Raw genomic sequence first — 26,044 nt, forward strand, 5'->3', positions numbered from 1 at the left:
AAAGAGAGTGTCTCATATGCTTATTTTATTTTGCACTGAATTTTAGGCTAAATGCTGGCATGAACTAATCCCACCTAACCCCCCAAAACAAATATAACTTGCAAAGCATAGATATTCAAATTCTATTACAAATATAGACCTGTAAAAAATATAAATGACCACCCCACACAGATTTGCATTTCCAGATATGATGTCCAGTTTTTAATATTTGTGTGTGTGTGTGTGTGTGTGTGTGTGTGTTTAAAAAAAACAATGGACGAAGCTCCTTAGGATCCAACCCGTTATGGCTTTCTCATTTGCCTTTCTCTCAGATTTTATACTGTATCAGTATGGCTGCGTAGGCTATCCCTGTAACATAGATGTCAGAATTCTTAGTCCTGAGTTAGTTACCTGGTTGTTATGTGGCATACCATAGAGTGCTTCCACCAGATCAGCTGCCCTTTTGAGTATTACTTCCTGTTAGGAGGGAGGAAAAAAGAGATGTGTTCTTTATAAGTTCAATAAACTGTATGTAGAAAAAAAGCATTTTGCAGCTTTAATACTCAGTGTTATCTTCTGCATACAATAATTTTAGAAAGAAACAGTACTTAGTGAACCCAGAATATTGTTAAATCACAATTCATCCAGATCCTTCACAGAAGCTTAATAAAGTTAAAAGGTGAGATTTGTTTGTGCTGCAAAATAAGATCTGTCGGTCAGTTGTCTACTGTCTGCACAATAGGCCATTTGTGGGTTTATTGCAGAATAAGACCTATAGTCATTTGTTAGAGTGCTGGAACGGCATTGATTCAGGGCATGTTACAGATCTCTCCAATCTGTTTATTTGGTTCTTAATTCATATTATAGAAACAGCGACCTTATCAGATCAAGCACGTTGTTTGGCTATCTCTGGAATGCAGTTTATCTGATAATAATATAATGTCCAACTTCTTTGGCTCATTTTCCTTTGTCATGGGAAGGTGCCACAACCACATATTCACACTGGATACAGCATTATGAAAGAAGGGTTTTGAAAACAAACAGCAATACTGCAAAGGGACATTTCTAAGCATTTTCTTCATGGAAATGCCATTTAGAACAAATGTGTGGTATGTGTGTGCCTGAATTTTGGGCATAGCCCTACTTTTGATTTCCATGGTGGCTCACTTCTCCATCCGCTAATTTGTTTAGGAACAATTCAGGAACATATCTCGGCATCTGCATAACACTATGCTCTCCTTTGTATTTTAGCATGTAAAAACTTGGAGAACAAGAGTGGACATAATAAAATATATTTCTGCATTATAGACCATGCATCAGCCTCAATACTGCACTGACTTTCAATGGCTCAATAAAAAAGCAAAACAGGCAACTTATTTCTTTATTTCTTTAGACCACACAGCATAAAAAAATAACAAAGCTGAATCCAAATATATTTCTGCTTGTGGCTTACAAAACTAGAGGCATTTTTAAAAAAAACAACAACTGACTTTTCAGTAAAGTTGAAAAGTTTAACTGGGTATGTTTTATATACTAGCTAGATTTTCTAACCAAAAGAAGCAGTGAAGCTCAATTTTCATATACTATAGTCTCTGATCAGAAAATAGAGATATAATTGCATTCATTTTGCTGTCACCATAACCTCTTCAAAATCCTCGAACAACTCTTCAGATGACAAGCTTTTAGATGCATATTAGCATTTTTTCAATTTAAAATTCTCTACAATTCTCTACAATATATGATAAAATAGTTGTCATACTGCAGTAGCTACTTATGACATACATGATGTCCTAAATTTTAAAATGAGATGAGAATGTTTTGAATCCTCAGTAAACATTTATCATTCCTTAAAACCATTGCATATTCTCCCCTTCAGGACACACATTTCAATTATTTTTCACACATGCAGCCAGGTGCATTATATAATTGATGAATTCGAAATCAATACATTTGAGACTATTTCTGAAGCGATCACTAGCTACAGCCTTTGTCCTTTCTGTGCATCTTGACCAAGGCACTAAATAATTTAAAGGGGTATGAACTGAATGCACATGATACCCATATGGAGTCAGGCCATGCTGTTTCAGCTGAGCCACTTAGAATGTCAGTAAGCCCTGCCTGCCTTGTAAAAGATTAAAATACTGGAGTAGGAAAGAAAAGCTGCTTGTCAGATTTGACTTTTCCAGTCCACGGTGAACTAAAACATCTTGTCCAGCCAAAATGACTTTGAAAATGTAAAATTGTCCTAGGTGAAATCAAAGACAGGAATGCTAGGATTGAAACAGTTGCAGTAATATTACCATAAAACATATTTGTACCAAATTATTGTTGTTGGTGTTGTTGTAGTAAAAATAGTAACTAGTAAACCCTTCTCCCTTAGTATGAATTTTTAAGTAAGAAAATATTTTCCTTCAATACTGAGCAGTGATACAGGCTGCAATTCACAGCCTATTTATACTGGAACAGTTTAATTCACCTAAATAAAACTCCTCAGGGGAAAATGGGTTTGCACTACTGCCTCAATAAAGTTACACAGGATTGGATCTAGAACCATTGTTCCACCAGCAGGAGGATACTATTTGCTCGCCTCCCCCTCAAAGCCCCCCACGCAGCCTCCAAATCTGGAGCTCCAGGGGAGAAGAAAGGACAGGATAGTTCTGTTCTGCAAGTGGCATCCTTTTATTGGCAGAACAGCAGTTCTGAATTCAGCTCACAGAAATCTAAACTGCCATTTTCAAGAAACAAGCAGTTACTTAATTGTAAACCACAATGAACGTGAAAAGAAAAGAACCCTAGTTTTTCACGTAGTTTATTATTGGAGTATACTGAATAAGTACCATTACAATTTACAGCTAGTCAGCGTTTGGGGTGTCTTTCCTTTGTAATAAGCAACTACCTATACATTTTATGCTTTCTTCAACAACCTCACCACATAATAACACTTTTTTTGTTGTTGCATGTGACACCTTTAGGTTAGGCATGGCAAATGTTACACAAACACTCTTTTGTGGGATAATTCTAAGCTTTTACTCAAAAGATTATCATAGTGTCTATATTCAGATTGGTCTTTAATAAAAAAAAAACCCCACCATAATAAGAATAACTTAAAACATTTTCAATTTCCACTCAGTTGCCATGGCTAGTACCATCATTACTTCAAATACAAAGCAGCGCCAAAAAGTCTTCTATAAGTTACTGCAACAGACCTTGCAAGGTGCTTGAATTGCGGTGACCAGAAAATTGTTCTCACCTCCGTGTCATTACGCTCCCAGTGAACCAGCCCCCGAGCGTGTTTGTGTTCAGGATCTAATATATTGCCTTTCAATCAGAGCTGAGAGCCACTGAACACATAGACAGAACATGACGAGCAGGTCAGGAAAGCAATAAAGATTTTACAGAGCTGTCCAAGGTGCTAAATTTACTCAATAATGGGTTTGGCACCATAGTGTTAACCTCTCATTTACTACCAGTTTGAGAGACTAAATTGAAGTAGCTGACTTCATTTACCTTGAAATGTATATTTTATGACATTATGTAAGTAGATGGAAAGGGCACTGCAGCTTTAACAATTTAAGGGCTAAAGCATGTTTAAGATGAAGCCTGGCTATTTATTGTATATTGCACTTAAAGTATATGGAATATTAAAATACACTGATTAAATTTGTAAATGGTATTATCAGAAAGATAGCTAATATAAAAAGATATATGCCTTTGAAAATGAAAGTGATATTGTGCCACTGAAAACGTGCAGAGAGAGAGACATAGGTGCATAGAAAACACTTCTCTAATGCTGAGAACTTGTCCTTAAGGACACACCAGTGCAGTGTAACTGAATTAATAAAGATGGCAGTTTAATGTTTTGTTCCTGGATAAATGTTAAAACACTCTAAAGTGCATTAGCAGCATTAAGAATGTAACATTTTCAGAAGCCATTCAAGCATTTTTCATTGAAACATCATAAGGGATAGGATGTGATTCTATGTGATGGTTTTCCATCTCCTCCTTAGTGTAGTCCATGAGACTAAAGATCTTGTCAACTTGTCCACATCCCTTTTTCATCCAGTATGTTTGAATTTCAGATAATTTAGGCTGCAATTCTATACATACTTATCGGGGAGAAAGCTCCATTGAACACAGTGGAACTAACTTCTGAGTAACCAGGCATAGGATTGTGCTGTTAGTCTTAATGATGAAAGCAAATCATTCAGGCAGGAACCAGGCAATCATTTTAAAGCAAGACGGTGGTAACATAGAGGCATCATCCCATGATGCTGATACTCATTTCTTTTGTCTCACAATTGTCTGGTCAAACAGATTTCTCAGATCATCAGAACATGACAACCCCTCCCCCATAACCAAGCAAAACCTGCATACAGATAATGGATATGTAGCCTGTTTTACCATTCCTTTAAGATGGCTGCCTATCTGTTATTTTTTTCTACTTAAGAAAAAACAGGTTTGTCATTTGGGGGTGCTCATGGATTCAGCATTGCCATGGAGGCAAGCACCTCAGCTTAGGCCAATATACCAACTATGACTCTACTTGAATAGAGATAGCCTAGCTAGTTATCCATGTACTAGTTATCCATGTAGTAACCTCTTGTTTGGATTACTGCAATGTGTTTTGCAGAGGGCTGCCTTTGAAAACAATCTCAAAACTTCAGCTAATCCAAAACAGGACAGTGAGCTTGTTAAAAGGGACTGGCTGCCCTATACGATCATATTATGCCAGTGCTTCGTGGTCTGCACTGGCTTTCCATCCATTTCCAAGTTAACTTCAAAGTCCTGTTATTAACCTTCAAAGCCCTAAATGGCTTGGATTACGCTATCCATGTATACCTGCCTGGACCCTAAGATCATCTTCAGAGGCCCTCCTTTGGGTCATCCCAGCCAAATAAGGTGAGAGGGGCTTTTCAGTAGTGGCAGCCTGATCATGGAATGCACTTCACAGAGAGGCTTGCCGTGAACTCATGTTGTCCTCTTTCGGAATCAGGTAAAGACCTTTTTATTCTCTCAGGCTTTTTAGTCCTTCAGTTTTTAAAAACCGTGTTAGTGCTTTTTAGATCTTACTGCTGGGTTTTCCCTTGATTTTTTTTCTTTGCCTTTATTCTGTTGTTTTAAACTTTTAAAGGTTTGTATGCTGGGTTATATCCAACAAGACACCCACAAAAAAACAAGCAAGAGTTGCTATTGGTCCACTAGCAATTGTGTAATTGTTAACAGGACTAGCCTGACTAGTGCAAGCGACAGCTAGGCGAATGAAGTCACAATGAGTTGTACAATAGCTTGAAGAACAGTTTCCCAATGGCTTGCACAAGCAGAATTGAAGTATCGGATTTGACACTTACACAAGGATAAGAACAGCATTTCAACAACTACTAGAAGCTTTGAAGTAGCAGAACAACACTACTGGACACAACCCAGTATGTTTTAGTATGTTTTATATTGTATGGTTTTGTGAACTTCCTGGGCAATATAGAACTTAAATAAATAAATAAATAAATAGTTGTTCGAGATGGCTATTAGTGTGCACCAGGGAGTACGGCGACCTCAGAGCATGTACAGTGTTGAAGTTGCTTTCATATGATCACTGGCAGGGGAGAGATTCCTTAGTCAGCCTAGCCAGTTGCAAAGGGAACTAACCTCTCAAGAAGTGAGAAGGTCTGTGGCCTGGAGCTTATCAACTGGGATTGTTCCTAATTTTATTGCTAGTATGTGTTGGGCCCCAAAGGAAAAAAAAAATAGATACGTTCTCATTGATAGGAGCTGTTATTAAGGAGATTTCAAGCCTCTTGTTACAAGAGTAACAATAGTTCACTATACTGAGGCCTACTGGCCTGGCCTACATTTAAGTTTTATGTAGAGTATTGTTGAAGCATGTTACAAGAGTGAGTTGGATGTTTTCTTTTATTGAAGGGGGAAAGTCTTAGCTAGACCAGCCAACAGCAAGGAGAACTCCACGGAAAGGAGAAGTTCTGTGGCCTGGAGTTTATTGGCTAGGATTGTTCGAGCTTCAAGTCAATGCACCAGAAGCAGAGGAAGCCAGTGAAACAGGTGTCTGAAAGTGGCTCATACCTTTTGGAGCTATTATACAGGCCATGAAATGTATCTGGCCCAGGTCTTGTTCTCCACTCTCTTTGTCCTATGTTCAGGAAGACTAACATGGCAAGGGGGCCCTTGGTACATGTACATTCCATTTCAAAGCTATGTGGTTTTAATGTTCTATATATTTTAAATTGTTTTATTGTGTGTTGTTTGGTTTTAATTTTTGTGAACTGCCCAGAGAGCTTCGGCTGTTGGGCAGTATAGAAATGAATGAATGAATGAATAAATAAATAAATAAATAAATGCTACTGTTTAGATGTGCCAATTTATAGACTAGAGATGTAAAACTTCTGGAAATTTTGAGGCCATGGAAAAAATACATTTTTTCCATTCCCCCCCCCGAGAAAAATTGAAAATTTTGGAAACACTGAAAAATAAGCAATACTTATTTTTTTTAGCACTCTTTACATATCTAAACTCACTTTGCTGCTTTAAGACAGCCTTCCCCAACCTGATGCCCTCCAGATATCGTGGACTTCAGCTCCTATCACCCTTATGAAGCATGGCCAATGGTCAGGAATGCTGGACACTGTAGTCCAAAACATTCCGGACAGCACCGAGTTGAGGAGGGCTGCTTTGGGAATACAAAACATCATTTCTGTTCCTAAAGTTATTTTATCTATACCTTCGTTTACTCATAAAATTATCATTATATTCAAAAACTTTTAAAATAAACTCAATTAGTACATTTGTAATTATTGTCTGAATAGATTAGAACTACATTAAATGACTGCTACACCATCAGAACCACAGGACTCTATAGAACAAAACCCAAGCTGTCAAGAATGCACATTTACTGTCAAGAATTCATAATGCTGAGTACTCATATGTTCGGAAACTGAGCATAAATGTCTATCAGTAAAAATACTTTACATCAATAATTTTAATAAGGAATGAAAGAACTAATTATGCCTTGAATCTTAGAGAGAGGGTTAAAAAGTATTTTCCCCATGGCTTCATTATTTCCAGACATTTTACATCTTTAGTTGTTCTATAAAAGTATTCTTATGACATAGTTTTTAGAAATCATTTTTGGGGGGAGTAAAGGCTGGGCAACAATATATAAATACTTTGTCTTAAATTCTAGAAGAAAATATTTCATAATCCAAAGCTGTTCAATTTTTCAAATTTTTCAGAAAAAAACAAAAATGGTCCTCAGGGGGAACTCCCCCCCCCCCGAATTTTCCAGTTTTTTTCTGGGCCTTCACATCTCTAGTTGTCAGCAAAGATCCACTTTACTACAAATGCTTTAAAGAAAATGACCTCTTAATTTCAAAGTGATAGGTCAGACCAAAATAATAATAATTTTAAAAAATTATTCTTGTATTTAGCACGCATATATTTATGTAGGACAGCTAATGGGAGAAGAAAGAAAATTCATAGCATGCTCTATTCTAAAAAGAAAGAGAGAAAGATTCTGTTTAACCCAAAGTTAGCTGGGCTAGTAACAGCTAGAAAATGATCGGATCCCATTAATTATGTATCTTTTATTATGTATCTGAATCCTTTCTCCAAAGAAGCTATTGGGATTTTTGACACATGCACCCAGACAACCAAATGCCTTACCTTCTTTCACTGAGGGGTCTTTCCGTACATAAATGATACACAGAGTCAGATATAATAGTGAATTCAGCTGTCACGCTGTGTGAGATACAATGGTGATGCAGATGAAGAATTATTACTATGACAGGACTATTGTTGGAAGTTGGAGGGTTAAATTCATAGAAACCCTACATCTACTTTAGGGTTTCTACTACAGAAATAGCCCAACTTTGTTTGGCTTTTGATGTGGATAATGCCACTGAAGAATCATCAAATCATGAAACTTGCTTCTAAAATGAATTATAATCTCCTATATAAATGCCCAGTGCTTTGTTGACTGAACCACTTTCCTCAGAATGAAAACCATTTTCCATATATGGTTCACTGGGGTCAAATTTCATCATGGTGACTATATTTTTTGCCCCTTCTTAAGAAGATAATGCTACAACATTCTTGTTGACCTCTGCTTTCACATTATGCTGAAATGGGTAAAAAGAACTGTGCATGTGGACCCTGAATTTAAGTGATGTAAAAAAGAAAACCCTTCAGGAAATGATTTGTTACTGGCAACATGTTTATCTTACTTTCTAAGCAAGAGCTGTCCACTAGATATGAAACTTATCAGCCACCTAACACACCAATACACTTTATAGGGGAAAGCTGCTCTAGCAAGTCACGATGCATTTATTCTTATATGTCATCTAGATATCACATCATTTTCTAATGCTCTATTAGCATTGCATTGTGACAAAGATAAGAAATTGAGAAATCATTCATTTTCTGCAGAAGTGCTTAATGAAGATGATGTTGCCTATAGTTCCCGTACTTCCATCTTTGGCTGATAGGCTCTGTCTCCTCGGTTCTTCTTTCATGGGCGCTGCAAACACATGCCTGGTTATATTCTGAATATGAACTCTGATTTGGGAAAAAGACAGCCTTAGAAGTCTCAGTTTAAAATCATAAGGTTGCAAACCTGTATACACTTAAATGGCAATCAGTTTCATGGAATTCATGAGTAGGACTAACTTCTGAGTAAACATGACTAGGATCAAGCTGCAAAGCTTTATTTACTAAAACACGGGTAGACAACTTGTGGCCCTCCAGATGTTTGGCCTATAACTCTCATGATCCCTCACAATTGGTCACACTGGCTAAAGCTGATGGAAGTTGTAGGTCAACACATCTGGAGGGCCACAAGTTGCCCACCCCTGCACTAAAAGAATGCCCCCCATTTACATTAGGACATTGGCTTGTGCCATATTAGTGTTTTGTGTTTCAGATGTTGAATATGCATTTTTTTCAGGAAACTTTTGAGTTCAATATAACAAATCAAGTATGAAGATGCATTCCAGTAAACAAAAGTCACTTAACTAAGGGGAACTAAAGTCTCTCCAAGCTGTAATGGTCTCCACAATCTTCATCCTAACTGAAGATCACACCTATGCCTAAGGCACTAAAAAAAACACTCGTGCATGACCTTGCCACCTGCTCCATGTTGATACAAGCTTATTAATAAAATATAGTAACAATACATGAGACAACAAAATCTTTGAATGATGAAGCGTAATGCAGGCATCAAGCAGGCACCAAGCCATGAATATATTACAAATCAACGAGAAAGGCATATCTTGATCACAAGGGTGATAATGCCACAGCAGGGAGGTGAAAATCTCATTCACAGAATTTACCACTGTAAATACTGAACAATGATAACATTTAAGACCATCGTATGTATCTGTCTTCCAAAATATTTCCCAATATAATTTGATACTACTTTGTCCAAAGCAGTCTCTGAAGCATGAGAAACGGAGGCAGGAGCACACAGCTCTGATCCACACATGTCATTTATACTTTCTGAAATTGCTAAGACAACATGTCAACCCCTTGCTGGAGAAAGAACCATTCCGATGGTGAAGGAGGTCTCAGCATCCCTGACAAATGAAAGGGGAGGGGACTTAAGCATAGGGATGTACGGATTGTGTAAAATCCATTCCATCTGTGTTTCACAGATTGTCAGGCGCCTTTCATTCTGTTTTCCACCCATCGCCAAAATCAGATCTTATTGTTCCCAAATTTGCGTGAATTTGTATTTGCATAAATTTGCATGTGTGAAAATGTGCAAATTCCCTGCAAATGCATGTTTTCATGCTTTAGCCTATGGGGGAAATGCACATTTTTGCTGAGTTTTGTTTGTTTTGCATATTGTTCTGCAGCAAAATTTGTGCAAAATTCAGGAAAGTTGGAAAACCAGTCTGCATGTCCATGGAATCCACCTGACAGGGGGAAAGCCAGTCTTCTGCAGAATCCATGGGTTGGATTCATGAAAATCTGAACTCATTTGGTTCCACTGCAGATTTTTCTGACACCCCTGCTTGAGCATGCATTGCAAGTTTATCCATGCAAGCATACACAGTTTCTTGGAAAGATAGTGTTCTCAAATCAATAACTTACATGTTCCTGACTTTGGAGTATGAGATACATGCATGGCACACAAAAGGAGGGTTGGATGGGAATATGAAAGGCGCACATGGACCTCCTATTCCTTGCAGTAGCCACTTTGCATGCACCTGGACACTCAAGGTGAAGGGGGATGAGAAATCACTTCTCTGTGTTCAGGTGATGTGGCTTCACTCAATGGGACTAAACCCTGAATGGTCTAATCAACTGTACTTGAACACTGCTATCTAATATTTATGAATTGTTTTTGCATAAACCCTTTGTTGTTTAAATATAATAGGAATGGAGTGCAGATTAAAAAACAACAACAACCATCAAGGAAGATCTTCTGGAATATAAATCTCAGATTAAGAGAAGAGACTTGTTAGAAGGTACATAACTGCTGATTTTTAACAGGGCTTACAACAATAGAAAAGTAGGAAGGTGGTGATGGTCTGACCTATGGTGATATTTTGCAACGTTTTTTCCAGCCTGAATGCATAAAAAATGCTGAAACAAAGACTGGAATAATGTTGGGAGGTTTTCATATTGGAGTGTTTAAAACCCCCCTGCTGTGTCATAACCCCTACAAATGAGTACATTCACTTACATTTTATCATAGGCATAATTTTTAAAAAAAGTCTCTAGGAAGGGGCATTCTCATTACAATAAAGGACCACTTCAGACCCAATTGAAATGAAAAGAAAGAGCACAGCTTACATCTAGATACCAAGCGGTAATTTCTAGGGAAGCATAAAATGCCAAATGTGTAACAATTATGTTTTATAACTCTGTGTTCAAAGGACTTAATAGTATTTTATTACACAGAGAGGCTTCAGCTCAAGCAGACCTATTTTACTGGAGTGCTCCCTGCCTTATGTTGTTAAAGCACTTCATCAACTTTCTTTCTTATTATCAGCAAGAGAAAGACATGATTAATTTTTGAACACATCTAAGCAGCCCTAAAAATCTGGCACTAACTAATTCCACTAAGCAGATGTCTTGAGCAGTTACCCAAACCAATACATTAAATTTCCTCAGAAATATTGGGGACATACAATACCTGATATTAGCTCCAATAGAGACCAGAATTGTGAAAACTATCACCACATTTACTATTACTTTTGTGTCTATTCTCAGTGGTGACAGATACGGTCATTCTCTCCTAAGCATATGTTAAGACCATTTAGGGAAGTGGGAGAGGAGAGGGACTGGCTTAAAAAAATATATTATGTATTTTACTCAAACATTGGTCAGCTGAGAAATCAGAACACTGTTGACAGTATTTTTATTGTTCCTCATTTTTCATTTGAAATAAATAAACAAGTAAGAAAATAAACAATGGAAGGGAATTTTGACCAGCTATTCTCTGCTAGACGAGGTTAAAATATAGTTTAAGATTCCTTGGAGAGTATAAAAGACCAGGACAGTTGAAAATAAAAACCAAGACATGCCAAAAATGACTGTATATATTTTTAAACCAGACAAAAACAAATTACAGTGCATACAGTATAAGTCAGATCATACGCTCCTTCTATCACCTATGAGCATGAATATGTCTTTCAGACATGGTTACAGCAAAGGCAGAGTACATATATCTTTGTTTTAAAAGACAGCCTGAGTTTTCTTGCTGTGGTACTTAGAGGATGTTACTGTCTAAAGGAGTTATATCATTGTAAGCAAAATGATTGACTTTTACAACAGAAATGGGGCGGCGGGGGGAGCCTGGATATTGCTTTAATGAAAAAAAAATCAATGGAAGTAAAATGAAGACAAGAGATTTTGTCTGAGTTGCAGTTAATACTACTGAAGAACTATGGATATTAGAAGGTCAACAAATAAATTAGTCCAAGTGTTATGAAATGAATGATTTGGCTTCAAATTGTATTGAGTGCAAATTGTTCACTGCCTATTAGACCAGGTAATTTTTACCCGTGGTTCCTCAATTACTGTTCATAAGCAATAATACAGTTCTAAGAGCTGCTACTTCGATCGGGTGACCTCTAAGAAACTGGGCTGGGACAGCTGACTTTACAGTGATGGATCACTAAGCTTGGCCTCCAAGTGGTCCCATTCCTTTCCTTTGTGGGAACTCTTATAAAAGAAACATTGCTACATTTATTTCACCAAAATGGCCCAGTTTTCAAGTATCAGCTAAGCAAAGATTGTGAAGCTCTGTGTTTCTTAGGAAGGAGTTATGACAATGGCATTGCATTGTTTCCTGCACACTTTACTAAATGACATCATGGTAATAAGAATGAAGATGTCTTTACTTCCCCATTGAGTACGCTAAGAGAATTATGCAATGGCCATATTTCATCTGGGAAAGTAAATCATACCTTAAATCTTCATAATCATAAGCAGATAATGATTAAGCTGTACATGGCTGTCCTAAAGTATCAACATTACAGAATTGTTAAAACTTATTCCCATTCACAAAAGACAAGATGGAGCATATGATAAATGCTTGTACAGTCCCTATAGGTTTGAGCATACCTATCTTAAGAAATTCCTTTCTCAACTGGAAATTCCAATATAACTAATTAGTAGACACCAGAGCGCTACAGGCATTTTGTGGGAGAGATACTAGATCTGGGCCACTCGTATGAAGCCAACGGGATGGCATTTAAGTCAAGGAATGGAGCTAAAAAAATTGTAGCAGCATATCTGGTTTGGCTGTGGTAAGTCATGATGAAGTTAATGAAACTGTTCCTAGAGATGAGTCAAATCTCTCTCTTTGGAATGGGCTTTCCCAGATTTGGCAGAGAATTCTTGGAAAAATGCTTTGGGGGTTTTCAAAGATATCTTCAAATGCTGAAAAGTTCCAGTCCAGGGAAGCTCTTCCACCAGCAGGAGCCCTCTCATTAGGGATATATGACTCAGTCAATTTCGGTTTCTCTCATTTTCTCATTTGTCCAATCTTAAATTAAGTTCCTCTTGAACTTTGAGAATTTCTCCAGTCTTGAGTTCGGTTCATCCCGAACTTTGAGACTTAAAAAGAAAAAAAAGTTTGCATGAAAATTTGGAAGATTTTTTATTCATATTTCTCCTAATACATGCATTTTGTATGCATTTTTGCTGAACCTACACATTTCTGCAAGCAATGTTCCTAATACAATGAATTTTAATGTTATTTTCCCTTAATATTTGCATTTTGTATCCATCTTTTTTACTGGAGAAGTACAAATTTCGAAGGATAACTGAGTTTTGGTTTGCATGATGGTTTAGAAGTGCAAGGTAACAGGTAAGTTCACACTAACATACAAACTGAATTAATGTCTTGCTTCGAGGCCCCTTTCCCAAACTTATTTAGTTGCTGGTGAAGGGGAGGAGTGGAAATAGCAGTTGAAATATCTGACTAAAACTTTTTGGAATCACTCAGAGCCTCCATCTCTAATTAAAGAGACAGTAAGGATAAGGACTACACTTTCCAATGATATCAAAGCATGCTGTGAACAGCATGCTAAGGGAAAAGGCTGAATTGTAAGTTCTCAATTGAACTTTTTTTTGTCACAGGAGGGTTTTTTGGGGGGGTGCCTATGAAAGTTTCATGAAAGCCACCCTTGGCACACCTTTCCTGCCCCTTCTTTGCTGCATGTTTGTGATCATGGTGGCAGCAGTGAACATGCTCTCTGCTCCTGGGAACCTTTTTCTTCTTTTCTACCCACAAGAAGCACTGCCTTCAGTCTTTTGGTTTCATATGTCACCACACAGCCAAATCTCACAGAGCCAAATCAGTGAGGGTAATAATTCCTGTTCCCACTCTGGCATCTTGGGCATTTAAAAAATGGGGTGGGGGATGAAATATAGCAGGAGTGCTGAAAACAGTCACTGCCACTCAAAAGTGATGCAATCACTGCCTCCAATCACAGGGCTCCTTCCTCCAAATTACCAAAGTTTTGCAGCCTACGAACAGCACAGTGAAGCAAAGGCTCAGTGTTTTGGCTCAGTCTACTCAGAACTCTCCATTGCTGAGTAAGAAATAGCTCAGAACTGCCCTCAGCTGGTCAATGAGGCAGGAGGAATAAATACTACACTTACCGGTGTTTATGTCTTTAAAGTAGGAATAACTTCAAAGAGCCCTTGGCTTTAGCCTTGGCTGCTGTTTTTTCTTAAGTCTGAGAAAGTGCCAGAAAGGTGTGTGGGAAGAGAAACTACAACCAATGGAGCAATTTGGATATATAAACTAGTGGAAATGTTTTACTTGCTTCTTTGTATGGAATGATATGATAGCTGAAAGATTTAGTTTGAAGAGATAAAGTTGTTATATATTCAAAACATGGTTATGTTCCATTTTTTTTTGTATTAAAGGAGACATGATAGTGTCTCCCTTGTTCAGGCCTGTCAGTAAAAGCAAACAAACAAACAAACAAATACCATTCCATCACATAAAACAGTAATGCGGTAGGGGTTGTTTTAACCTCCATTAAATCAGAATGGTTTTACCAATATTTCTGAAATTTACAGAATGATTTGTGAAATATTGAAGGAGAAAGAGAAGTTAAAAAAACAACAACCCTCCCTCTGTCAAAAATGACTTAGAATTTATATTGGTGATGTTTTTACCAAGGATTTGTGAAAAACAACAACCCAAAAACCCTCTAAAAATCTAAAACACCGATTATTTCCTATTCGTTGTGTATTGAGACTTTGGGAGTTGGTGAAATATGTATTTTTACTTCCATTTTTATTTAAAATAAGCTTTTAAAAAAGTAATGAGTCCTTGGGGCTCACCATAAGCCCACACAGATGCAAAAACCTCCTAGGGTCTATCAGCTATTGATTTAGAATGTTGAGGGGAAAGGTGTGTGTGTGTGTGGGGGGGGGACACCTGCAGCCTTTGTACACCTTATTTTCATTGCAGTGGCCATTTTGTTTTTCTGTTTCAAGGTGTTTTGGGGGGAATCAAAATGGCCACCACCATAAAAAAATGGCTACATTGGTTGGTAGGGGTATTTGCTGAGAAAATTGCCTGCTACAAAGTTTAGTGGATATGTACTGAGGAAGCAAAGGCCAGCAAAGTAGTCTGGGATATTTTAAAGTAAGCAAATCCTTTAAAGATATGCAGATATAAATCTTTTATTGTGTGTGTCTGCATCTTCCTACCTGTATAGTTCTATGTATTGTAAGTGATTTTACTTCCATTTCGAGTTTTGTTTCACTCTCCCCTCTCAAATTATCTTTAAATGAATTCTCTTTTATCTTTGCAAAGATATGTTACTGAATATTAGCCACAGAGTTTTAAAAGTCTCATGCTATAATTTGGGGAGGCGGGGGTCATAGACTAACAGAACACGCCTATGCTTGTCTTTTCACACTTTCTATTTCACTCCTAGCTAAGTGGGTAGAGGATTTCAGCCTTAACCCTCAACCAGGAAACATGTTGGTTTAGGAAAAAACAGAAGAGGAAGGGGAGGACAACATTCATTTTTCTCTTGAAAATGTCCAAAGTCCCTCTGTATTCAGAGCCAGTATACCTTTCCCTGAAGAAAGAGGACAGGAAAGATGGAATGTGTGTGTACAGGAAAAAAGGGAGAGGAATTCTTTCATTCTGAAAATTAGATGTTCTCAGAAAGATCCAAAGGTACTATTAAAAAAACAGCAACAGAGGTTTAAAAGGTACCTCATGCCTTCCTTCCTTCCTTCTGTGTGTGTGTGTGGGGGGGGGAGAAGCAGAGGGAAAGGGTGGAGCCATAGACTCAAGTTGCAATCCATATATACATATATTTACATATATTTGTGAGCCCTTTAGATGATATTGTGAACCTCCAGGGCACCTCCTGCACGAAATGACCTGTATTCTGTTTTTAAACAGATCACAGATAATGAGCTGTCAGATTACCCCAGTTGTGTACCGCTTGAGCTTGTTTATTTATTTATTTATTTATTAAATTTATTAATCGCCCATCTGACTGGTCACCCAGCCACTCTGGGCGATGTACAACCCACCATAATACAATTTAAAACAATAAAATTTTACCATATTTTTTTTTTTTTAAATACCCTAACCCACCCCAAATGCCTGCCTGAACAACCACGTTTTTAATGCACGACGGAAGCTCATTAAAGAGGGGGCATGACGGAGTTCCCTAGGGAGGGAGTTCCACAGAGTGGGGGCCACCACAGAGAAGGCCCTCTCCCTCGTCCCCACCAGTCTAGCTGTCCTGGCTGATGGGACAGAGAGAAGGCCATCCGAGGCTGATCTTGTTAAGCGGCCTGTCTGGTGTTGCTGGAGTCGCTCCTTAAGATAGGCTGGGCCGGAACCATATAGGGTTTTAAAGGTCAAAACCAACACCTTGAATTTGGCCCGGAAAACAACTGGTAACCAGTGCAACTCCTTCAGCACTGGAGTGATGTGATCTCACCGGCGGCTGCCTTTAATCAGGCGAGCCGCCGCGTTCTGTACCAGCTGCAGTTTCCGAACCGTCTTCAAGGGTAACCCCACGTAGAGCGCATTACAGTAGTCTAAACGAGAGGAGACCAGGGCATGTACTACCGATGGGAGCAGATGGTCGGGAAGGAAGGGGCGCAGCCGCCATATCAGATGGAGTTGATACAGCGCTGTCCGGCTCACAGCTGACACCTGAGCCTCCATGGACAGCTGGGAGTCCAAAATGACCCCCAGGCTGCGGACCTGGTCTTTCAAGGGTAGCTGTACCCCATTCAACACCAGATCAACATCCCCCAGCCTCCTCTTGTCTCCCACCAAAAGTACCCTTTGTTCCCTTTGTGAAAAAGGAAAAACAGCAAGAAGAGGAGCTAGACCAATGAAACTTATGGAAAATGCAGATGAGGAGGAGAAGGAGGGGGAAAGGGGGGGAGGTAAAGAAAGCATGTGTATTTACCTCTGTTGTGATCCTGCACTCAAAACGGAAGCAGAAAGCCCTGTTTTAAATGCAGGATTTTAGACTGGTGTAGAGATGCTCAGGGTCCTGTAGCTAGTTTGCTAGACAGAGATTTAACGTAATGTCTGTGAGGAACTATAGTTTGATTATGAACGGAACTTTCCAATCTCCTACTAGAAGGTGCAAAGGGGGAGGAGAAAAGAGGGAGAAGCATGTAAGCCCAAGGGTACTTTGAGTGCCTTTGGGTAATAGGAAGGGATATTAGAAAATCTGCATGATACTCTGGATGCAAAGATTAGGAAGCTGACATACACTTTGGCTTTCGGTGAAAGAGCCCTGTTCTATAGCTACAGACTTACTATTTAATAATTTGCACCCCACTTTTTGGTTCCTAGAGCTGCCAGAGTGGCAAATCTAAAAGCAAATATGCCTCATGTTGTCCTGGGGGGGTGTTTCCACGACAATGGAAGGAGAAGCGAATGGAGGCGAACTGGATTTTTTTAAAAGGAATCAGCTTTGCTGCGCTTTGGTCAATGCAGAGTTCCACAAGCAGGCTGTCCGCACCAATAAAAATTGCTTCATATAACATACTTCCTGGTTGGGTGGAGGTTGGAGTGAATGTCAACGGACTGGCAGGGGCTGCTGAACCAATAAGAGAGGCTCCCGCCCCGCTCCCCCCCTTTCTCCTTTCCCCTGAAGCTCCAGATGCACCTACATTTCAGGAGCAAGCCTCACTGAACACAATGAGAGTTACTTCCATGTAGACACACATATGCTTGTGCTGGGAAGGGGATGGACACAGGGATGGGAAAAACCAGCTCCCTTTCTAACCCAATGCTGTGCAGGATCTCTATAACGAAGGAGCGAAGTACTTACTTCCTAAGGCAGTAAACCAAACAGCGGAGGATCAGAGCCTTGAGATCGTGCTTTAGAACATTGAGGGAATTTGTGCTATACTGTGCCATTTCAATTGAGGGGGATCTCCGTAGATTCTGATGTGGGCATTCAGGGGCATTCAAGCCTCATTGAGCACAATGAGAGTTACTTGTGAGTAGACACTAATTAGTTTGTGTAGGGATGGGAAACACACAGGAAACACCCCTTGTCTGGGGTCACAGTGAAAGGCATACCCCTGGGCAGGGCTAGCATACCCGAGGTCAATGCAGGGGTTGGGGCACACAGGAACTATACCGGGGAGAAGCTGACTTAAGGAAAAGAATTGGACTTTAAGCAGTGTCAGGAAATCCAGTTTTTCCCTCATAAGCTCTGGTGTGGCTGGATGGCCACAACGTCATATATCCCTAACGATCTCCAAACGCAGTCAGCTCGAAGTCAATCGCTCATGGAGACACCCCCCTGGACCTCTACTATAAGGCAAAACAGGACCCAGATAATGTGGGGGCATCTTTGCTAGTCCCAGGCACTCCATCCTCCCCATCTGGATATGGGTCTGAAAGACCAAGGAAAAATGTGGATGTATGGAGGAGGTTATAAGCAAGCACAATTTGTACCATTGCACAACATCATCACTGATCACAAAGCATGCCTGTTAAGGCATCAGCTTTACATTTCGTGGCTTTCTGGAAGCAACATGAGATAGCCTTACCTCTGACCTGTTAAACAGGCAGGTTTTAGATAACTGGATGTAATTATTTGAACATTATATTAGTTGTTACAGTCTGCAGATACAAAGTTGCTACATATTAGGTTTGTAAATTTTGTTCATTTTCACCAGTTTATATATCCCAGTTGATCAGTTAGTTGGTTGTTTGTTCTTGGGTTGAGATACATTTTCTTCTTGGTTTGGGGGGAGAGAAACTAAAAGATGAAAGGGCTCAGGATGAGTTATTATGAGCTAAGATTAAATTCTGGGAGAGGGATTTCTAAACTGAGGGAATTTCAAATCCTCCCATTTCTGAAATTCTTTCCCATCCTTATCTGTTAGTCACCTACACTTACACTCTCCGGCCTTACAGTTATACATAAAAGACTCACGATCTAGAGGTCATTGATCCAAATAGGATAGTAAGTCAAAATTAATATTCCACATTGCTTATAGGAAAGCTAAAATAGAAGTTTGTTTGTTTATTATTTATTTATTTTTCTATCTATTTATTATATTTTAATGTGCCCAATAACAAATGTTCTTGGGGTGGATTACAAACAGTTAAAAGAATAAAATACCAAGAGAAAAGCTAACAGTGAAAGAACTGAAAAGCTAATAAACAGCAATATGCTTGATTTGGGATTGGAACTAGCTCAGAATCTATGAGTTCCCTCAGTGAACGTTTTGAAAAAACTCATCTGTTTTCAGAGAGTTCTCTCCTGGCTCACTGATGGTGCTGTGTGAATGTGTATTACCACATTCCTGGGAACTGTAGTTTGGTTTCACCAGCCCTGGACCCATCCCTTAGCATCAGTTATGGTGGAGTTCCACGGAGAGACTAAGCACTGAACATTAAAAAAACAACAACACCCTTCTGTGCATGTGCACCTACAAAGCAGCTGGGTTTGGGTGCCTGATCTACTGATCACTCACTAAGTGTGCAAATAATATCATTTGACATTCTAAGCTGGAGAACGTCCCGGAGAAATCTATTTGCAATACAGCCAAGCACTATTAGTTGGACCAAGTCAGATTCTAAACCAGTTAATTACGAATTTCAGGAACATCGCTATAAATAAATTGGTCTTCACTAGCAACTTGCCAAAAAATATGTTGATGGCAAAGACTATTTTTCCATCACACAAAGAAAAACTCTCACATACACCAATGCAGGCAACGGGCTTATCTCATCACAACACAACATAGCATAGTCACTTCTGGAAGCTTACAGGGAGTCTAATGTTCCTGCTACTTGGTGTGACTCATTCTTTTTCTTTTTCTTTTTAATGACACAGTCGAAAGCTGAGGCAGGGCAAGGGCGTATTTGTGTGTGGTGTGTCATTTTGACTCAGCCCTTTGGATGAGAACAGTGCATAGCATGCATCTAATTTAAACAGACTCTGGCATTGCTGCAGCTGCTGACAACAATTAGGGACAAGGAGAGATAATAGACTGCAGGGATGAATGAAATAGTTGTACATCAGCAGTGGAAATGGGGAGTTCATTGCAAGTTGCATGCTATGGGCCAATACGAGATTCCACGGGCATGTATATGAGGTCAAGTAAAAGGAAAGTAAGGGTGCAATCCTATGGGGATAGTCGGAGGTGACCAACTATCCATTGCAGGGCAGGCAGAGCGCGGAGGGGATCTTCTCCTCCGTGCTCTGGCCACCCTGCATTTGCAGCTAGACGGCCAATTTTGGCTGTCTAGCCAGGGCACCTCAGAGTTGGTGGGGGGAAGCCAGATGGTGCGTTGTTGTTGTTGTTCAGTCGTTAAGGCATGTCCAACTCTTCGTGACCCCATGGACCATAGCACGCCAGGCCTTCCTGTCCTCCACTCTTTCCCAGAGTGTGCTCAAGTTCATATTCATTGCATCGGTGATGCTATCTAGCCATCTCATCCTCTGCCGTCCCCTTCTCCTTTTGCCTTCAGTCTTTCCCAGCATCAGGGTCTTTTCCAGGGAGTTTTCGCATTATTAGGTGGCCAAAATATTTGAGCTTCAGCTTCAGTATCTGTCCTTCCAATGAGCACTCAGGGTTGATTTCCTTTAGGATGGACTGATATGACCTCCTTGCAGTCCAGGGGACTCATAAGAGTCTTCTCCAGCACCACAGTTTGAAAGCATCGATTCTTCGGCGCTCAGCCTTCCTTATAGTCCAGCTCTCACAGCCATACATTACTACTGGGAAAACCATAGCTTTGATTAGACGAACCTTTGTCAGCAAGGTGATGTCTCTGCTTCTTACTATGCTGTCTAGGTGTGCCATAGCTTTCCTCCCAAGGAGCAAGCATCTTTTAATTTCATGGCTACAGTCACTGTCTGCGGTGATCTTGGAGCCCAAGAAAATAAAATCTGTCACTGCTTCCATTTCTTCCCCTTCTATATGCCAGGAAATGATGGGGCCAGATGCCATGATCGCAGTTTTTTTAATGTTGAGTTTCAAACCAGCTTTTGCACTCTCCTCTTTCACCCTCAACAAGAGGCTCTTTAGATCCTCTTCGCTTTCTGCCATTAGGGTGGTATCGTCTGCGTATCTGAGGATGTTGATAATTCTCCCGGCAATCTTAATTCCGACCTGTGATTCAACCAACCCGGCATTTCTCATGAAGTACTCTGCATATAAATTAAATAAGCAGGGCGACAATATACAGCCTTGTCATACTCCTTTCCCAATTTTGAACCAATCGGTTGTTCCATGTCCAGTTCTTACTGTTGCTTCTTGACCCTCGTACAGGTTTCTGAGGAGACAGGTAAGGTGGTCTGGTACTCCCATCTCTTTAAGAATTTTCCAGAGTTTGTTGTGATCCACACAATCAAAGGCTTTAGCGTAGTCAATGAAGCAGAAATAGACGTTTTTCTGGAATTCTCTTGCTTTCTCCATGATCCAGAGAATGTTGGCGATAGGAAGCGTCATAACAGTGCTTCCACCATCCCCTCCCCTCCCCCAGGAACACCCCTTTTCCCCCTGCTCCACGCTGCTCTTCTGAGCATGGAGCCAGGGACGAACCGTGCCGCCTAGAAGGCAGCAGGGGAGGAAACAGGGAGGCAGTTTTCTGGGAACCAACCTCAGAGCACTGGCTCTGAGCTCAGTTCCCAGAAAACAAAAAATCCTATGGCTGTCTAGTCGCTGTCTAGTGGCCATAGGATTGTGCCTTAAAAGGCTTAATATAAAGCTGAGGCTATCCTTCTTTAGTAAACTACCACTCAAGCAGGACCATGTGAGCAGGACCATGCTGAGTACCAGCTTTGACTGTGCATACATGACACCCCCACACACACATTCAGACTGGATCTACAGCATTGGGTGAAGGAGTTAACTCTTCCTGCTTATGCCATGTTCTTGATGACAATACTTTCCACAAAGCAACAATTTGCCCAAGAAGGAAAGCTGCTATTTGCCCTCTCCAGGGCAATTTGTGCTCTCCAGGGCAAATGGCAACTTTAGAACTTTAGAAGGGCATTTCATCAGGAAAATGCTGCAGTGGGAAAGGTTTAACATGCATTCACATACACACCATGTTCTCAATTTGGATCTGGATCCAGGCCTAGTGACTACTTTTTTTTTCTTTTCTAATTACATGTATACTTAAATATGATCGTGATTAATATGTTAAAGGCAAGACTACATTGGACTTGGCTAATGTAACTTGTAATAAGAGATGCAAAAAACATTTTAAGGAGCATATTGTTAACAATATCAAGGCCAACAATAAAGAATTCTTTAAATAAATCAGAAGCAGGAAACCAGCTAGTGAGGCAGTTGGACCATTGGATAACAATGGAGCTAAAGGAGTACTAAAGGAAGATAAAGAGACTGCGGAGAAGCTGAAGGAATTACTTTCCTCTGTCTTCATTACAGAAGATATAGGACAGAAGCATGTGCCTGAACTGATGTTTTCAGGAACGGAGTCTGAGGAACTGAGACAAATAGTGGTGACAAAAGATGAAGTTCTCAACCTTATTGACAAATTGAAAGTTAATAAATCACTGGGCCCAGATGGTATCCATCGTAAAATTATCAAAGAACTCAAATAGGAAATTGCTGATCTTCTAACAAAAATATTATCGTGTCCCTAAGATCAGCCTCTGCACCAGATGACTGGAGAATGGCCAATGTAACACCAATTCTTAAAAAGGCATCCAGAGGGGATCCAGGAAATTACAGGCTGGTCAGCTTAACATCTGTTCCGAGTAAATTGGTTGAAAGCATTATTAAAGATAAAATTAGCAAGCATATAGAAGGACAAGCTCTGCTGAAAAAGGATCAACACAGCTTCCGCAAAGCTACGTCCTGTCTCACTAACCTTATAGTGTTCTTTGAGAGTGTCAATAAATTTGCAGACGGGGTGATCATGCAGACACTGTTTACTTGGACTTCCAAAAGGCTTTTGACAAAGTCCCTCACCAAAGACAAACTGAACAAACTTAGCATTCATGGAATAAGAGGAGAGGTCCTCTTATGGATAGGTAACTGGTTAATGAACAGAAAGCAAAGAGTAGGAATAAATGGTAAATTCTCCCAATAGAGGGATGTAAACCAGGGATCTGTATTGGGATCAATGCTTTTCAACCTATTCATAAATGGTCTAGAATTAGGAGTGAGCAGTGAAGTGGACAAGTTTGCTGATGACACCAAATTATTTAGGGTGGTTAAAACAAAACAGGATTGCAAGGAGTCCAAAAAGATCTTTCCAAACTGGGAGAAATGGGCATCAAAATGGCAAATCAAATGCAGTTCAATGTAAACAAGTGTAAAGTGATGCATATTAGGGCAAAGAAACCCAACTTCAAGTATAACCTGAAGGCATCTGAGCTAGTGGTGACTGACCAAGAAAGAGATCGTGGGGTTGTGGTGGACAGCTCGAAAATGTCAACCCAGTGTGCAGCAGCTGTGAAGAAGGCTTAATCTATGTTGGGTATAATTGGGAAAAGAATGAAAAATAAAAAAATAAAACTGCCAATATCATATTGCCCTTATGCAAGTCTATGGTGTGACCACACTTAGAATACGAAGTACAATTCTGGTGACCGCACCTAAAAAAGGATATTGTAGAACTGGAAAAAGTGCAGAAAAGGGCAACTAAAGTGATCAAGGGGCTGGAGCAACTCCCCTTTGAGGAAAGTTTACAACAGCCTGGATTGTTTAGCTTAGAAAAAGGGTAAGGGAGGACATGATAGAGGTATACAAAATTATGCATGGTCTGGAGAAAGTGGATGGGGAGACATTTTTTCCCTCTGTCATAATACTAGAACCCAGGGTCATTCCATGAAACTGATTGGTGGAAGACTGAGGACAGATAAAAGAAGCACTTCTTTACACAACGCGCAGTTAAACTATGCAATTCACTTCCACAAGATGTAGTGATGGCCACCAATTTGGATGGCTTTAAAAGGGGATTGGACAAATTCATGGAGGATAAGGCTATCGATGGCTACTAGTCCTGAGGGCTATATTTTACCTCCAGTATCAGAGGCAGTATGCCTATGTACAGCAGTTGCTGAGGAACATGGGCTGGGGGGTGGTGTTGCACTTATATCCAGCTGATGGGTTTTCTGTGGGCAGTGGGTTGACCACTGTGTGAACAGCATACTGGATTGGATGGGCCCTTGGTCCGATCCATCATGGTTCTTCTTATGCATTTCCAAGAGTATGTGGATTTAAGTAGTATTTATTTATTTAATTTATTAATCGCCCATCTGGCTGGTCACCCAGCCACTCTGGGCAATGTACAATAATAGAAACAGTTTAAAACAATAAAATTCTACATTAAAAACATCATATTTCTAAAAATACCCTAACACACCCCAAAAGCCTGCCTGAACAACCACGTTTTTAATGTGTGGCGGAAACTCATTAAAGAGGGGGCATGGCAGAGTTCCCTAAGGAGGGAGTTCCACAGAGTGGGAGCCACCACAGAGAAGACCCTCTCCCTCGTCCTCACCAGTCTAGCTGTCCTGGCTGATGGGACAGAGAGAAGGCCGTCCAAGGCTGTTAACACCTGTCTGGTGTTGCTGGAGGCGCTCCTTAAGATAGGCTGGGCCAGAACCATATAGGGTTTTAAAGGTCAAAACCAACACCTTGAATTTGGCCCGGAAAACAACTGGTAACCAGTGCAAACTCCTTCAGCACTGGAGTGATGTGATCTCGCCAGCGGTTGTCTTCCATCAGGCGAGCTGCTGTGTTCTGTACCAGCTGCAGCTTCCAAACCGTCTTCAAGGGTAACCCCACACAGAGCACATTACAGTAGTCTAGACGAGAGGAGACCAGGGCATGTGGGGGGCAGATGGTCGGGAATTTAAATTTAAAATTATTTTTAATTTTAAAAGAACCATCTCAGGGTTTTTTCTTTCAGTACATTTACATGAACCTAACAGAAGGGGGAATGAATACACCACAAGTCAGAATATTTTAAAACTAACATCACAATCCTATATGTGTCTACTCAGAAGTAAGCCACACTGATTTCAATGAGGCTTACTCCCAGGTAAGTGGATACAGGATTGTAGTCTCAATCAATATAGGAAAAAGCTATTCTTCCATACCAATGCAGAGCTGTGAAAGCCAACCGTTAAAAACATAGAACACACATTATAGTCTAAAGTGATTGAACAACTGGTTTCTCTTAAGATTCTTCTGATCCCTAGTGTAATGTTTTCTGATCACTGCTTTCCGTTATGAGAAATTCAATTCTAACCTCTTATTTTAACCTTAATTTTATTCATAGCTCACATATCAAAGTATCTGTATCTCTAATAAATCTTTTAAACCACACATCTTAAAGAGCAAGAGATTAAAGCAATCATTGATAAATGTTGCTCCTTTTTGTAGAAGAGTCTAAAAATGTAAATAAATAAAATAAATGTGCATGTAAGACACTCAAACAATCATTTATTTTATTCATAATGAGACAGGCAGAGCAGTGCACTGCACTTCACTGTTCAAGAATGGTTGAAGAGCCAACAATGTTCGATGCTCCTAGCAGCATCCAGCCTCTCAAACAATTTTTCCAAGACTATCCAACTGCGTACCAACCCAAAGTGTCTTTTGCATTGAGCTATTTAAAAAAAAACTGACCAAAACCCCTGAAGGCAATCATATTGGCCATAAGAAAAAAAAATCCATATAGTATAATATTTATTAGGCCAACCCAGAGATCACCAAAAACTGTGCAAGATCTGGAGGTCTTGAAAGCTCATACTTTTTTTTTTAGTAATCTGAGTTGGTGTAATAAAAGTATTACACTATAAGGATTTTGCATTGAGATTCCATTTACTCTTTCATGCTGCTGCTCAGCTAGAGCTCCTTATTGATATCTGCAGAGGACTAAAGACTATAAATGCAGTATCTAAATTGCTCATTGCACACACGTAAAAATTCTAAAACAATATTAGTATAATTAGAATAGATTGTGCAGCCTGCAGTGTCTCCTGCTTGTATTTGTCACTCTGCTTCATTTATGATAAATCACTAAGCAAGAATACTCTGTTAGGAGGGAGATTTTCTGTGTCATTTCTCCAGTGAGCAACAG

The 26,044-nt window shown here is 39.7% G+C and overlaps 1 protein-coding gene across 4 annotated transcripts in view; it reads right to left on the reverse strand.

The window, feature by feature from the left end:
• EBF1 (EBF transcription factor 1) overlaps positions 1 to 26,044 on the reverse strand; it is a 519,113-nt gene that overhangs the window by 27,019 nt on the left and 466,050 nt on the right. For all 4 annotated transcript variants that reach the window (XM_084839270.1, XM_084839269.1, XM_084839268.1 and 1 more), the window contains exon 12: positions 391 to 456. In XM_084839270.1, the coding sequence (XP_084695396.1) occupies positions 391 to 456 (66 nt within the window). The remainder of the gene's footprint in view (positions 1 to 390; positions 457 to 26,044) is intronic.

The sequence above is a fragment of the Heloderma suspectum genome, chromosome 2, assembly GCF_057233095.1.
Source record: "Heloderma suspectum isolate Gila_16-S chromosome 2, 16-S_ref, whole genome shotgun sequence".
In the NCBI taxonomy this organism is placed as follows: domain Eukaryota; kingdom Metazoa; phylum Chordata; class Lepidosauria; order Squamata; family Helodermatidae; genus Heloderma; species Heloderma suspectum.